The following is a 13,299-nucleotide window of genomic DNA, read 5'->3' as shown; positions in this document are numbered from 1 at the left end:
TTCACCTGTTGAGATGGCCAGGTGAGCTCTGTGTCCAGCTCACTGCAGAAGAGTGTGGGGATGGTCCTAAGGTCTTTACCGTAAGGCAACTGGACTTCTATTTGGTAAGACGTTTCATCCAAGAGGCTTCTTCAGTTCTAACCAGGTATTTATTTACACCCCAAACTCACATGACTTGAGGCTCGTTAACTACCCGAAACTTGCATGAATCGAGGTACGTTAGCGACCCATGACTCAAGGCTTGTTGAGGAGCAGAGATTCATACAAGTCTGCCTGGACAGGAAGTTCAAGACTGCGCTATAAGTACCTGATAAGTGGTGTCATAGGCCACCTTTCTTCGTTGCTGTTCCAGTTTAAGAAAGAGGGCGTCCTTTCCTACTCTCTCGAATTTGTTGTTTTTAGTCGTTGGTTGGACACAACAAGCAATTTGAATAAGCCAACTTGGACTCCGGGAAATTGTAATGGATATTTTTTTCCATTTGCTAGTTTTCTTTGTGTTCGATATTTTCAGTGTTGATTTTAGTCTACAGAACAAGTGGCTAGTTGCAAAATTGTGTTTGGTTAATCATTGTTTTCAGCAGACAATGGTTTAACTTGACAAAATGCTTTCAACCTTGATTTTAATCTGCTGCCACTGCAATCTGTCAGCAATGTTTTGTAGTTCAACAATCCCATTTTCCCCATGGCTGATGGTAAAAGTTGTCAGTTTTTTCTTACTACTGGACGTTGTGTTTTACGCGGTCTGGCTAAAATGTCGTCTTTGTTTTGCATTGAAGTTTACTTGTTTTATTCATAGTAAATTAAATGTAATATGTTGTTCATTTTAAATATTACTTAGTATTTAATGTTCGTTTCATTTTTGTCACTAAAAAAGGTCAAACGTTTTCCGTGTGACGAATTTAATTAAAAAGTGACTAGAAATGTTTGAAATGAGTTTACACAAAGCACATGAATGATTAAAACATAGTGTTTGGCCAGTGTAAGGGTAAATTTGTTCAAATTAAATTTTTGTAGTTGTATTGCGTAGATTGCTTTTCTATTTTCTAAAGGAGAATTGCTGGCTGTGGTTGAGGGTATTTAATAGGCACGCAGACCTTAAGAGGTGTCAAACTGAATGTTTGAGACGTACAACTACACAAAAGCTAAATACTGGACGGACAGGTTCCAGTTCTTTTGCGTTGATCAAAGAGCTGATCAGCCAAAATGTCTGAGATCACTCAGAGAGCCAGGCGTTGGTAAAAAGGTCTAAAGATTCAGTCACTGCTAAGATATTCTAGTCAAAGAGATGGCCTAGTGTCTGACCCGAGGTCAGGGGTTGTGAGGTCACAGTTCAGGATGTCTAGAGGTGAGTCGGAGGTGAGGGGTCAAGTGGAACCTTCCAGCAGTTGTCTGAGTGCCCTCTCGATGTTGATTCGGTGTCCCAATCTGGTGACGCCCAGCTCCACGTAGTCCTCCTTGGTGAGGGCGGGGAGATGGGAGCCTTCGATCTCGTGCTCTTGGAAGCGCTGGCGGTGTTCGGCCAAACCCACGCTCTCCAGCCAGTCACCCACATCATACTTATTCCACAGGTTGAGGGGCCGCTGCCTCCACGGCCGAAGGGCCAACAGGGGCCCGCTGAGGACCGGGGAGGGGCAGGGAGAGGCGTGGGGTGAAGGCGAAGGCGAACGGGATCTGGTTCGTGCACTGGCGCTTCGCATCACAAACCGAACCTCCTTTGGTTCTGAGGGGAGGCTGAGACTGGACGATTTCAGGATAGTTAGGCCGCGGCCCGAGCTAAGATCGGGCCTTTCGGAGCAGGGGGCAGTGGTGGAGGGGAGCCCCATTGACCTATCAGAGGGTGAGGGAGAAGGGGAGGGGCTCCGGCGGGTGATGGGGTAGCGACTTCCTGGGCGGACTGTATAGCTGGCGCCGTATCCTCGCTGGGAGATGGTGTGGAGTTCACCGAGACTGGAGAACAACCTGCAATGCATTAAAATGCATTTTAATGTCATAAACATCAATCAGTTGCCAGCCGGACATGGAGTTACAAACTGATCTCTGGAGGCCTCACCACCAGTAGTCCTGTCAAGCTCTGTATTCTCACAATGGTTGCAGACGAAGTGTGCATAATTGTAAATTTTGAAGGAAAGGGTCCTTAACTTCAGACGGTTGATTGTAGCAGTTATCGCTAACTAGCCAAGTAGTTCGACTGTTAACTCAATTTGTTGTTTGGAAATTATCTCTGGCTGCCTTTTTTTTTTTTTTATAAATGACAATCCAGAATATAAAACATTATGCTGAAAAATTTAGGGATAAAACTATGTCCCAGGCAACAGTTCTTACTTCTTATTGATAATGTAGAAGACATATAAACGTAGAAAGGTGGCATTGTTTTTGTAATGCTGTAAATTCAAACATTAGATCATACTGTTACATTGATTCTAGCGTCACCTAGTTTGAATGCTTGACTTAAAATGTTTGGTATTTAAACCAGCAGCATTTTTGCAGAAGAATGATATGCTTAAAAGTAAGTTACGGTTCCACTGCAGGTGCTAAACTGTAGTTGGATATGCTCATGTCTGGTTAACGCACTGTTTAATCTATTCCTTGCACTTTTGCTTTGGAGTTTTTGAAAATTAAAACAAACTCACTCTCCAAACTACAAAATATTGAGAAATGCTAAGTTTGACAGGCCTGCCATTATTTAAGGCCAATTCATGTTTTTCGTGTCCGTAAGGGTATGTATGAGGTAAACCCAAGTTTGTGACGAAGCATGTGGACTGTCCGTATTACGAGCGTACTTAAAACAAATGTTCAGTTTCAGGAGAGGATGTGTGATGCCATCCTCTTCCCAATCATTTGCAGAGCTGTAGTGGAAGTACTTGCTGCAGGACTGTAAAGGTGCTTTAATTTGTAAATGCTTTCTGTCGACGGAGCTCAGACACAGTAGGATGTTCTAAGTTCTTCAGAAGTCCTGTGCTATGTCTAGCCACTGTGCTCAACATGGAATATTAGGAATATTCACAGACATCTTCCTACAGCCCAGTTTGTAAGTAGCTTCTGTATCCGGTACACAATGCCCTGCATGTTTCCTGTGTTCAATATGCGAGGCAATGCGACTGTCTGTGCAAACTGATGAGGCTTGATTGTTGTATAAATAGAGACAAGTGCACATCCGGATTTTACGTATTGGCGCGCACTGATGCAGAAAGCATGAATTGGCCATTAAGCAGTTAACCTTTGATACGATCCCTTTCAGTGAGGTGTTTAGCAAACGATCAGTTCTCAGGTTGTGACATATGGGAGAGTAATTTCAGATTTTTAGTAGTTAGTCATCTGTGAAGATGGTGCACGTTAGTTAGCTGTTAGCCAATGAAAATCACCTCTTGGCGATAACGAGAAATGTTTACCAGAGATAAAAACCTACGATTTACTCTCTCCACTGTCCACACATCTGGAACAACACAAACAACAGATTCTGTTACAACACACTCGCTCACACAGTGGTACTGCCCGATCAGCAGCACTGCAGTATTTGCAGTGTAAGACAGTGTGATGTACCTGGCACCTCCTACTGGTGACCTTCGTCCTGGGTCAAGGGGACTTGGCTCCTCCCCCAGAGAGTGACTGTCTTTGTTGAGCAGCTGTAGCCGATTAGCCAGATCCAGTCCAGAGCCTGCCCTGCCGCTCAGCTCCAGTGCAGACGCTGACCGGCTGGTCAGGTCCACAGCTGACCCTGACCCCTGCCCTCCCAGTGCCGCTGGACGGCCCCCTTCCTCTGGGCTGAGGCCCCGCCGCTCCTCGTCTCCACCCCCCCACAACTTGGACCTCCTCTGGAACAGATAGCGTGGCTGCCGGCCACCGCCACTGGTGGGGGAGGAGCAGAGTGGGGAAGAGGGGGAAGACGAGGATGCAGCATGGGGGAGCAGCTCGCTGTCTGATGATTGCTTCAGTAACGGGTCCCGGAGTGCAGAACGGCCCCGACCGATGGGCGAGCGAAGGCGGGGCTTTAGGGCTGATGGGGAAGTGGCAGCAGATGATGGAGATGGGTGAGTAGCAGGTGGGGAGGAGGGGGAGGATGGAGCAGGAGGGGAAGCCAGGGTGATGGAGGGAGGGAGCGAACTAGGGGAGGAGGAGCTGTCAAGGAGCCGTTCGTCACCTCCTTCCTCCTCATCTCCTCGCCTCCCCAGGGAGTCAGGACCACTCTCTCCTCCCCCTCCCTCCCCACCTCGCCTTGGCATCAGGGTTAGGGAGGATGGGGGTGGGGGTGCAGGGGAAGTGGAAAAGGCAGGGGGAGGAGTCACCAGACCAATTCTGCGCAGCTCCTCCCTAGTTTCCTCATCGCTGGATGACAGCAAGGCTGGTGGGAGTGTCACTGTATAAGCCCCGCCTTCCTCCTCTGAGCTGCCCACTGTAAGGCTTCTGCGCCTGTCAAGCAGAGCAGCATGGGTCTCATTGGCCAGCGCTGGCAAGGGGGAGGGTCTCCAGCGCTCAGGGGAGGGGCCTGCAGGTGATGTCACTCCTCCCTCCGTTTCTGGGCGTTCCACCTGTCCATCAGGGAACAGGGGTGGGGTTATGCGTTTATGCCTCAGTTCAGGACTAGTCTGGGGAGTAGTGCGCTTCGTTCGCTGCTCTGGGCTTGTCTGAGGAGTGGTGCGCTTGGATCGTGGTTCAGGGCTGCTCTGTGGGGTGGTGATAGGAGTGCGCTTGTGTCTGCCCTCAGGACTGGCAGCCGGGGTGGGGATAGGCGTGGTGGAGGCAGAGGCGTGTTTGGTTCGAGGCTCGGGGCTCGGTGTTCGGGCGGTGAGCGCTCGTTCTCTTGCAGCAAGAGCCAGGGCAAGTGGAGAGGACGGGTCTGAGGACAGAAAAGAAGGTGTGGGTGGACTTTCATCTATGATTGTGTTGATGGAGAGGCTCTGCTTTGGGTTTGCTGCACTTTTTCGATGGATATTTACCTGTAACTTACTCTACAATCCTTTAATCTACTCAATCTCTGAACTGTGGAGTACCCCAAAGCTCTGTACAAGGCCTGCCTCTATTCTGCAAAGTACCTTACAGCTCTGTCTTAGGCCCTTGTCTATTTTGTGAATTAACCCAAGGCCCTCATCTGTTTTATGGAGTACCAAAATGTTCTATCTTATTCCTCCATTTGGGAAGTACCTTAAGGCTTTGTCCTAGCTCCTCCTCTATTTTGTGGAGTAGATTCAGTCTTATGCCTTTGTGTGTTTAATGGAATACATCAAGGCTCTGTCCTAGGTCCTTGTCAGTTTTGTGGAGTAACCCAAGGATCTGTCTTATGTTCTTGTCTATTTTGTGGCATATGTGACGGCTCTCTCTTATGTCATTATTTAGTCTTTTCTGTCCTTGTCTATTTTTTTAAACATCTGAAGGCTTTTTTGTATGTCTTCCTCTATTCTGTGGAGTATCTCAAGTCCTCTGTCTACATATTGTGAATCTTCGTCACATCACTTGCCAAAGTTGTCATTTCTTTTTACTACTGCTTTGGTGAAGTTTGACTTAATGTATCTGTAAAATTTGTACTGAAAAACAATCACAAGTGTCTGAAGTCAAATCAACTCTTAACAATAACATGGAACAAGAGATGTCACATTGGGTTTGTCGGACCGACCTAGAGGTTTCCCCGTCAGCGGGTGGAGGAAGGTGTGAGGCGTCGGTGAAGGTGACAAAACCGGAGCTGGAGGAGGAAGCTCGCCGAGGTCGTCCATGGAATGGCTCTGAGTCAGGAGAGGCGGCACCTGATTTTCTGACCCCGCCCCCTCCACAGACAGGAAGAGAGATGACCGGCGGCCCTGAACCCGAGCGCGCTCAGAAAGGACCTGCTGCTGGTACAGCTCCGCCCTACTGGGGCTGCTGGGTCCGCCTACATCTAACTTGGTGGGATCGTGATCTTTGATCCCAAGACCTAGAAGGAAAAAAAAAAAGATAAGGAGCCTGTTGAATGATATTTGTTTTTCATCCCCGAGCAGGCGATCAGACTTTTTTTAGCACAGAAAATAATTGTTTGCAAACATTATATTTATTGTATTTTTTAGAAAATGCAAAAAATAACGTAATTTGAGCAACCAAATCCGTTTTTTTCTCAGTTAAATGTTTTGTGTTATCTACGTAGCACTCAGTTAAACCCAATAAATGTGTGTCTACCTTTGTAGGTAGCTATCTACCTCATAGCTATACTTTTGATTCTTCATTTTGGGTTGCCTACAACCTCTTTGGGGATGCTACGACATATGTGCCAGAAGTTAGCTAGCTACCTACCAAAATAGCTAAACTGCAAACCAATAAACTGCTATTAAAATTATTTGCACCAGTGAAGTGTTTGTTAATGTCGGATCATCGGTTTCCAAAACATAGAGGTATTGGTTGACACCCCATGTCTGACGTCAGAAAGGTTTGGGAGAAATTTCCGATGGTATCCGACGATTAGTTTAGTTGGAATTTATCCCCTTCCTAACAGTCCATCAGGTTGTCAAACTTGAGTTTGTCGACAAGCTTAAGAGTTCACAGCTTAGTGAATCTGAATATACATTTGAATACAAAAATCACTAAAAGATTATTGCATGATGACGTGGATAAATAAATGTAGTATATACATTTCTGTGCTCAAAATGTCTGATCACACTCTTAGAATTCAAACATATAATTCTCAGCAGTCAGATAGAGGGACGGATGCTAACCCTGCTCCTCAACAGGAAGCTGTTTCAACAAAGGAGACTTCCTCCTCTGGGGTTTGGAGGGCGCAGCCTGCTGTCCCACGTTAGCGTATGGGTTTTCTATTGGCCGTCCCCGGCGGCGTGACAGCGGCGAGTGTCCGAGGGCGGGGCTGGTGCTGTGGAGCGACAGCGTGGAGGTGTGCGTTGCCGTGTGAAGCGTGTGCGTGGCGGTGTGCGTTGCCGTGTGCAGCGTGTGCGTGGTGGCGGTGGCATGCACGTCGGGCTGCAGTGGCGGCGGTGTATCCTGCAGGATGATCATCGACCTCGCCTTCCTCTGGCGCTCGGCGTGGGCGTGGCTCCTCGTCGGTGAGTCAGAGAGCTCCTGCAGCCTCGGCTCGGCGCCCGGCTTGAAGCTGGAGCGGGTTAGCCCCTCCCCTCGAGCCGGAGGGGGAGGGGGGAGGAAGGAGGGTGGGGGGCCGGAGTCGAGGATGAAGAGCGAGGAGGTGGAGGAGGCAGAGGGAGGAGGGGGCGGGGCCGTCTGAGGAGGGGGCGGGATGAAGCTGTCAGTAAGTGAGGAGCTCCGTGGAAACCGGCTTTCGTTGATCAGAGCCGAGATCCTGTCGTCCTCCGGTGTACCTGCCGTGGTAATCATGGAGACATTAAAACAAATCCAGCTAATACCTCAAACCGTTCCCACCTTATTTATAGGGCTGCAGGTAAAACACCAAATCTCACCAAAACTCTTGGTCCTGGACATTCCTCTGGGCAAAGCCATGGTGCTTTTCTCTGGAGCTGAAGGTGGCACGAGACCCTGACGCTCAAACAGCGACTACAGACACATAAAACACAAACTTTTAGTCCAGTAAATAAAGACAGGCTGCTTTTCTTACTACTCTGGGATGAGATGTGCCTTTATTCAGCCAAGAGAACAGTGTAGACACTTTAGAAATGTTAGTAGAAAAATAAAAATAATCCAAAAGTACAAGTAGTAGTTCAGGTTGTCCAAATTCCTTTGGATGTGGAAATAATATGGTCTTATTAGTCCAGACTTGTCTTTTTGGTCCAGACTGGTCTTACTGGTCCAAACTGTTCTTATTAGTTCAGACTAGTCGTGTTGGTCCAGGCTGGTCTTTTTAGTCCAGACTGCTTCTCATTGGTCCAGACTAGTTTTATTGGTCCAGACTGGTCTTACTGGTCTAGACTGTTCTTTTTAGTCCAGACTAGTCTTATTGGTCCAGACTGTTCTTAAGGGTCCAGACTGTTCTTATTAGTCCAGACAAGTCTTATTGGTCCAGACTGGTCTTATTGGTCCAAACTGGTCTTATTAGTCCAGATTGGTCTTATTAGTTCAGATTGGTCTTATTGGTCCAGACTGGTCGTACTGGTCCAGACTGTTGTTACTGGTCCAGACTGGTCTTACGTTAATCTCGGCCTGTGTGATCCGTCGACTTGTCGGTCGCTGTTTGACCGTCGCAGCCCTGAAGTCGTCTGTCGGACGACCTCTCAGCACGACTTCCTGTTGACCTCCAGCCAACATCTCGTCCAGTTTCTCTGCAAAGACGCAAACAGCAATGTGAACAAACGGATAAAATGGGATGAAACGCAGCGTCAACACCGAAAAACCATGACGTCCAATGGACAAAACAGCAGCCGTCGCAGGAGTTTAGAGAACAATCTTCCTCCAAAAGAACCAACTTCAGAAACTTCTTGAGCGTTATGGTGTAAATATTGTTTCAAAGTACACCTACATGTTGAGTTTGCAAAGATGAATAGTTTCAAGACTATCATACTAAACTGAACAAAAACCAAACATGCGTGTAATTGTGGAATGTGAACGTCAAGTCAGACTCCATAAATATTGCAGATCATCAGTTTGTTGTCGTCAACCCTTAAACATCACGACATCAACGAAACTCAGTTGGTGCTTTTCCACCAGAAGTTCCAGAAATAAAAGAGGCGTTAATGATGCAAAAAGCGACGTGACAGAAAAAAACTGTAGCAGCTCAAGACATTTTTAAAAACAGTTTTTTCCTTTTTTAAAAAAATAACTCACTGTTATTTTGTAGATTTTTTTATTTTTTCTGTTTTTAAGTTTGCAGAGCTTGTAACCTCATATAACACGCTGAAGGATAGCGAGTTTAAGCTCTTTATTCTGGACTCTGGTGAAAAAGCTCCTCGTGACATCACTGTAACACCATGCCAACAGACTGACATCACAGCGACATCACGGCGACATCACGACACTCAGAGCAGCGTGAGGTCGACTCACCGAAGCGCCTCCTCCTGGCTGCAGACAGAACAAAGGTCAGAAACAAACTGGCTGCGGTTCAACGCTAAACTCTGTGTTTCTGTGGGTGCGTTTGTTTTACCAATCTCCTCCAGGTCGGCCGTCATCGACTTGGACCGCAGCGTCAGCGAGGTGCTGGGGGCTCGTTTGGGAGGGGGCGGAGCTACAGGGCGAGAATCACACCTTATTTCGCAGGTACTGAACATGTACACAAAGAAATGTGTTTACAACTTTATTTGTCCTGGATTTCTTGTGCCAGATATTGCCTCAAAGCTGTAACTAATAATCAATTAGTTGTGAAGGATTCAATTTAAAAATGAGCTTAATAAAAGCAGATGATTTATCAGGGAGACGGTGAATAAAAATGAACAAAGAAGCTGCTGGACCTTTTTTCCTGATCAGGTTGGTCTCAGATTTCCTGGAAACCGACACGACCTTCATCAGCAGGCGACTTCCTCCCTGTCGGATCAGAGAGACGACCTGCCGGTGACCCACCTTCACCACGTCGGTGCCGTTTACCTGCAACACACAGCACAGGTGAGTCATGTGACCCGCAGTGACACACCTGGAACACGAGGAAACCGTGTGAAACACCCAAAATATTCCGTTTAGAATCACGTGTTATAGAAAAGCAGCGGTATTATTATTTGTTTTTTCCTTTTTTTTTTAATGAATCCTCACGGCAGTATTTTAATTAATATAAATTAATCATCTTCAGACCAACAAAGCAGATTTATTGATGAATCAATAACAATAGTCTTAAAGACAACTTAAAGTTAGTTGAGCTTGTTGGAAATAAAGTACATTTACTTACAAACGTTTTAAATAATTATTGAAATTGTTTTTTATTTTGGAACCAGATGTTGATTTTAGCATTTTGGAAATACAATATCTTTGGGGTTTGAGTACGGTTACCGTGGTTACAGATGTTGGTCTACGAAAAAACTATGAAAAAATATTTGAACCAGAAAAACCCTGAAAACTAAATAATAAAAACTAAACATTAAGCTCTTTGTGCACAGTTACCATAGTTGCAGCTGTTGTTCTGGTCTGTCCAGGTCGATTTAAATAAAGAAGATTGCCGACGCCATTACCTCAATGAGGAAGTCTCCGGTCCGAAGCCCCGCCCTCCAGGCCACGCCCCCCTGGTCCACCGACTCCAGGTACTGAAGGGCGGGAAACGCCGGCGTCGGAGCGAACTCCTCGATGGGCGTCTCGGCTGGAAATTGAGAACAGAAAGTCGGCGTTTATACCTGAACAGGTGAGCGAATGAAGCCATGCCGCCCCCTACAGGCGACGGAGGGAATGTCGAGGTTGGTTTTACATTCAGAGCAATTTAAAGTTGCTGAGGTTGAGGAACATCTACGAGGCCTGCAGCAGCTGTTTTCATAAAATCTAGTTTTTATCCATTAATGTCTCCACAAACAAAGTTTCTAACAATATTCTCTCAAAGTTCCGTCTTCTGTTTTACATCTCAATCAAATCATACTGTAACTTCCTGTTTGCTAAATATGCAGAAAAACAAGAATGCTCCCTAGTTAACAGGTTATTGTCTTCTTTATTTTCCTTTTCATAAAGAAAACTAAGAAATACGTTTTTTTTTGTTTGTTTGTTTGTTTTGTTTTTTTAAATTGTAGAAAGTACAGCTGCTGTTTAGGTAGGATAAACCATCAGGATAAAATCTGAACCTACAAGCATTACATTTTTATAATAAAAATATTAGATTTTGACACAGTTTGTAGCTTTTATCAGAAGTTCTGGATGAATCGATCTGAACTGATCTCTGTCTCTGAAATGTTGAAAAATGTCATGTTGTGTTTCCCACAATTCAGATATATTCAGTTTACTATCAAAAAAGAGAAAAGAAACCAAATTATCAAAACATTTAACAACTAGCTGAATAATTGGTGCAGGTCCAGTTGTTAGCGGTTCTGTCAGTAACTACATACAGCAGTGATATTTGCAGCAATAGCTTCTTTGCGTTCACAAACATCAGCAGCAGCTGGATGTCGTCGGCGTTTCAGGATGCATAATGAGCAGTGCAGCGTCGTCTCTTTCTGTATCTGCAGCGTTAGAACTGAACCAACTGTTGGTATGGACCAGCTGGAACATAAAGCAGATTGCGAGGGAACGCTAAACTTCTCGCCGTGACCCTTGCGGGGCTCCGTAGGTGTTACGAAACAACACAAGCGAGGAGGTTTTTTTTTTTTTTTTTTCCCTCTCAAGACTTCACCGTTTTAAATATCTCCCTTTTCGTCTTCCTCCAGACACCCACCACTCCTCCACCCGTCCTTCGCTTTCTACCTTTAGCTCCTCTGAGGACGAAGCCAAATCCTTCGCTCTCCCTCTTCTGCAGCACCGCCGTCTTCTCCTCGATCACGTAGTCGCTGGAACGCAGAAGTCGATTCGGTTAGAAAGCTCGCCAAAGATCGTACGGTTCATTAAAGACTAAACCAGGCGTCCTCGACTTAAAGAAAACATCTTCACCAGTTTGACAGAAACATTTTAGGTTTAGCTGTCAGCCGGCACCATGACAACGACCGCTGTGACGCTTCATGATCTCTCTACAATCTCCGCTTCTGGAGCAGCTGCAATGATTTCATGCAATCAGTCACACATTTGTTCTACGTGTGCATCCAGAAGTACTTTTCACCACCTGCAGGAACAGCAGCTGTGTTCTAATCAGTAGTTTAGTTTAGATTTGTACATTCTGGGATTATCCTGAGATCTGATCGCGTCCGTCATGAATAAACCTCTTCACACATTTCCGTCGTCTAGATTTAGGATTTTAAGCAAATCTGTAAAACATTCTAATTATGGAATTAAATGTGACTTTGCATCAGATTGGTGTGTATATATTGAATATATATATATATTAAATTAAATTAAATTAAATTAAATTAAATTAAATTAACCTCGTTGAAGTCTTGACGTTATTCTCTATCCTTTCTTTCTCAGCGCCGTTGCTCTGCTGCTCTTCTCAACACATTTTTCATAAATGTTTGCACTTAAATATTGTTGTTTGTACAAAGTCTAGTGTTTTATTAAAGTGTTTTCGAGCAGGTTCCTGATTTAGATCAGAGCTCTGAGGAATGAAAATGTGATTTAACGTTTGCATTTTTGTAGTTTTAAAAGCGCAAAATAAATAAATTTTATTATTTTTCAGAGCACATAATTGGTTTGTGCACATGATAAACTAAAAACCTGTATTTTATATATCTGACAATCAGTGCATTTGTCTTATTAAAAAACTAACAATTACTTGCATTCATTTAAGCGTTACATGTTTTTATCTGGTGTTTTACGCTTTTTTTTTTTAATTTAAAAATGTTTTAATGCTAATTAAACAGATAAAATTGTATGGAAGTTAATTTTATATCTTGTACTCAGCAGAACAAATTCACATCAGAGCCAAATGACATTTAACATAGATTTACTTTAATATAAAATAACAAAACGGCATTTAAAAATTATGAATCTAAATGTTTAATGTGATTAGCTTCCATGTCGTACATAAAACACAACTAATCTCATTAATTTTTGAACACAGAAATCCTTAATTATAGCAACAGAAATGTTTAAACGATGAATGAACCATTAAATCGACATGGATTGTTGTAACTTTTCATCAGTGTCGGCTTTAACTTCAGCTTTAATTTGAAAAGACAGACATTTACCAATTTTCTAAACGATTTCTTGAATGTTTCAGTTAAAGTCAGTAATAATTTGTGTGGTGGTTTTAATTCCACTGTATTAAGTTGAACCTGGAGGTGTAGTGCTGCCGTCTCACCTGTAGGAGGTGTAGTTGTCGTAGGATCCTACAGTGTAATGTCTGAACAGTCTCTTGGTGCGATCCTCCCTCGTCTCTGAAACACACGTCACACGTAAGTTTGCCTTTCACTTCCTGTTTCCCCGACGACTTCCTGTGTGTGCAGCTCATACTCACCCAGTCTCGGGTCGTATTGTCTCATCTGGACTTCTTCCACGCAGTCGGCGGGAAACCAGCCGGTTCTGCCTTTGACGCTGCCCTCCCAGAACCCTCCTTCACCGATGGACAGGACTGAAACACAATACTCAGACGTTAGCTCCGCTGTTAGCGCCGCAGGTGACCACGTGCCGGTTCGTTCTCCGATGTCGGACCTTTGACCCACCTTTGACCCGCTCTCCTCGGTGCAGCTGGATCTCTCCCTGGCCCTGGGGGACGTGGGACCGGGTGGCGATGAAGGTTCGACCCGGCACGGCGCTGTACAGCCTCCTCTTCCTCATCTGGGGGGTGAGTGGAGGCGAAGCTGGAGGGCTGGTCTCCACATGACCACCGCTTGGGCTGCACGCCAGGAAGAGGCACAATGGTTTAACTGGACC

At 45.2% G+C, this 13,299-nt stretch overlaps 1 protein-coding gene across 5 annotated transcripts in view; it reads right to left on the bottom strand.

Moving 5' to 3' along the window:
• Positions 1 to 865: 865 nt before the first annotated feature.
• The window catches only part of shank3b (SH3 and multiple ankyrin repeat domains 3b), a 45,891-nt gene continuing 33,457 nt past the window's right edge, over positions 866 to 13,299 (bottom strand). For 3 of the 5 annotated variants that reach the window (XM_008296440.1, XM_008296442.1, XM_008296444.1), the window contains 14 exons: positions 13,089 to 13,261; positions 12,884 to 12,997; positions 12,728 to 12,803; positions 11,242 to 11,324; positions 10,032 to 10,156; positions 9,324 to 9,456; positions 9,020 to 9,100; positions 8,071 to 8,201; positions 7,386 to 7,479; positions 6,675 to 7,286; positions 5,609 to 5,902; positions 3,541 to 4,834; positions 3,407 to 3,433; positions 866 to 1,959 (listed from right to left, as the gene is read on the bottom strand). In XM_008296440.1, the coding sequence (XP_008294662.1) occupies positions 1,365 to 1,959; positions 3,407 to 3,433; positions 3,541 to 4,834; positions 5,609 to 5,902; positions 6,675 to 7,286; positions 7,386 to 7,479; positions 8,071 to 8,201; positions 9,020 to 9,100; positions 9,324 to 9,456; positions 10,032 to 10,156; positions 11,242 to 11,324; positions 12,728 to 12,803; positions 12,884 to 12,997; positions 13,089 to 13,261 (3,832 nt within the window). In that variant the 3' untranslated portion in view covers positions 866 to 1,364. The remainder of the gene's footprint in view (positions 1,960 to 3,406; positions 3,434 to 3,540; positions 4,835 to 5,608; positions 5,903 to 6,674; positions 7,287 to 7,385; positions 7,480 to 8,070; positions 8,202 to 9,019; positions 9,101 to 9,323; positions 9,457 to 10,031; positions 10,157 to 11,241; positions 11,325 to 12,727; positions 12,804 to 12,883; positions 12,998 to 13,088; positions 13,262 to 13,299) is intronic. The other 2 variants (XM_008296443.1, XM_008296445.1) reach the window with 1 other exon arrangement.

Source organism: Stegastes partitus, unplaced genomic scaffold (genome assembly GCF_000690725.1).
Source record: "Stegastes partitus isolate 25-593 unplaced genomic scaffold, Stegastes_partitus-1.0.2 Scaffold1129, whole genome shotgun sequence".
Lineage (NCBI taxonomy): Eukaryota > Metazoa > Chordata > Actinopteri > Pomacentridae > Stegastes > Stegastes partitus.
This window is presented reverse-complemented; position numbering and strand designations above follow the sequence as displayed.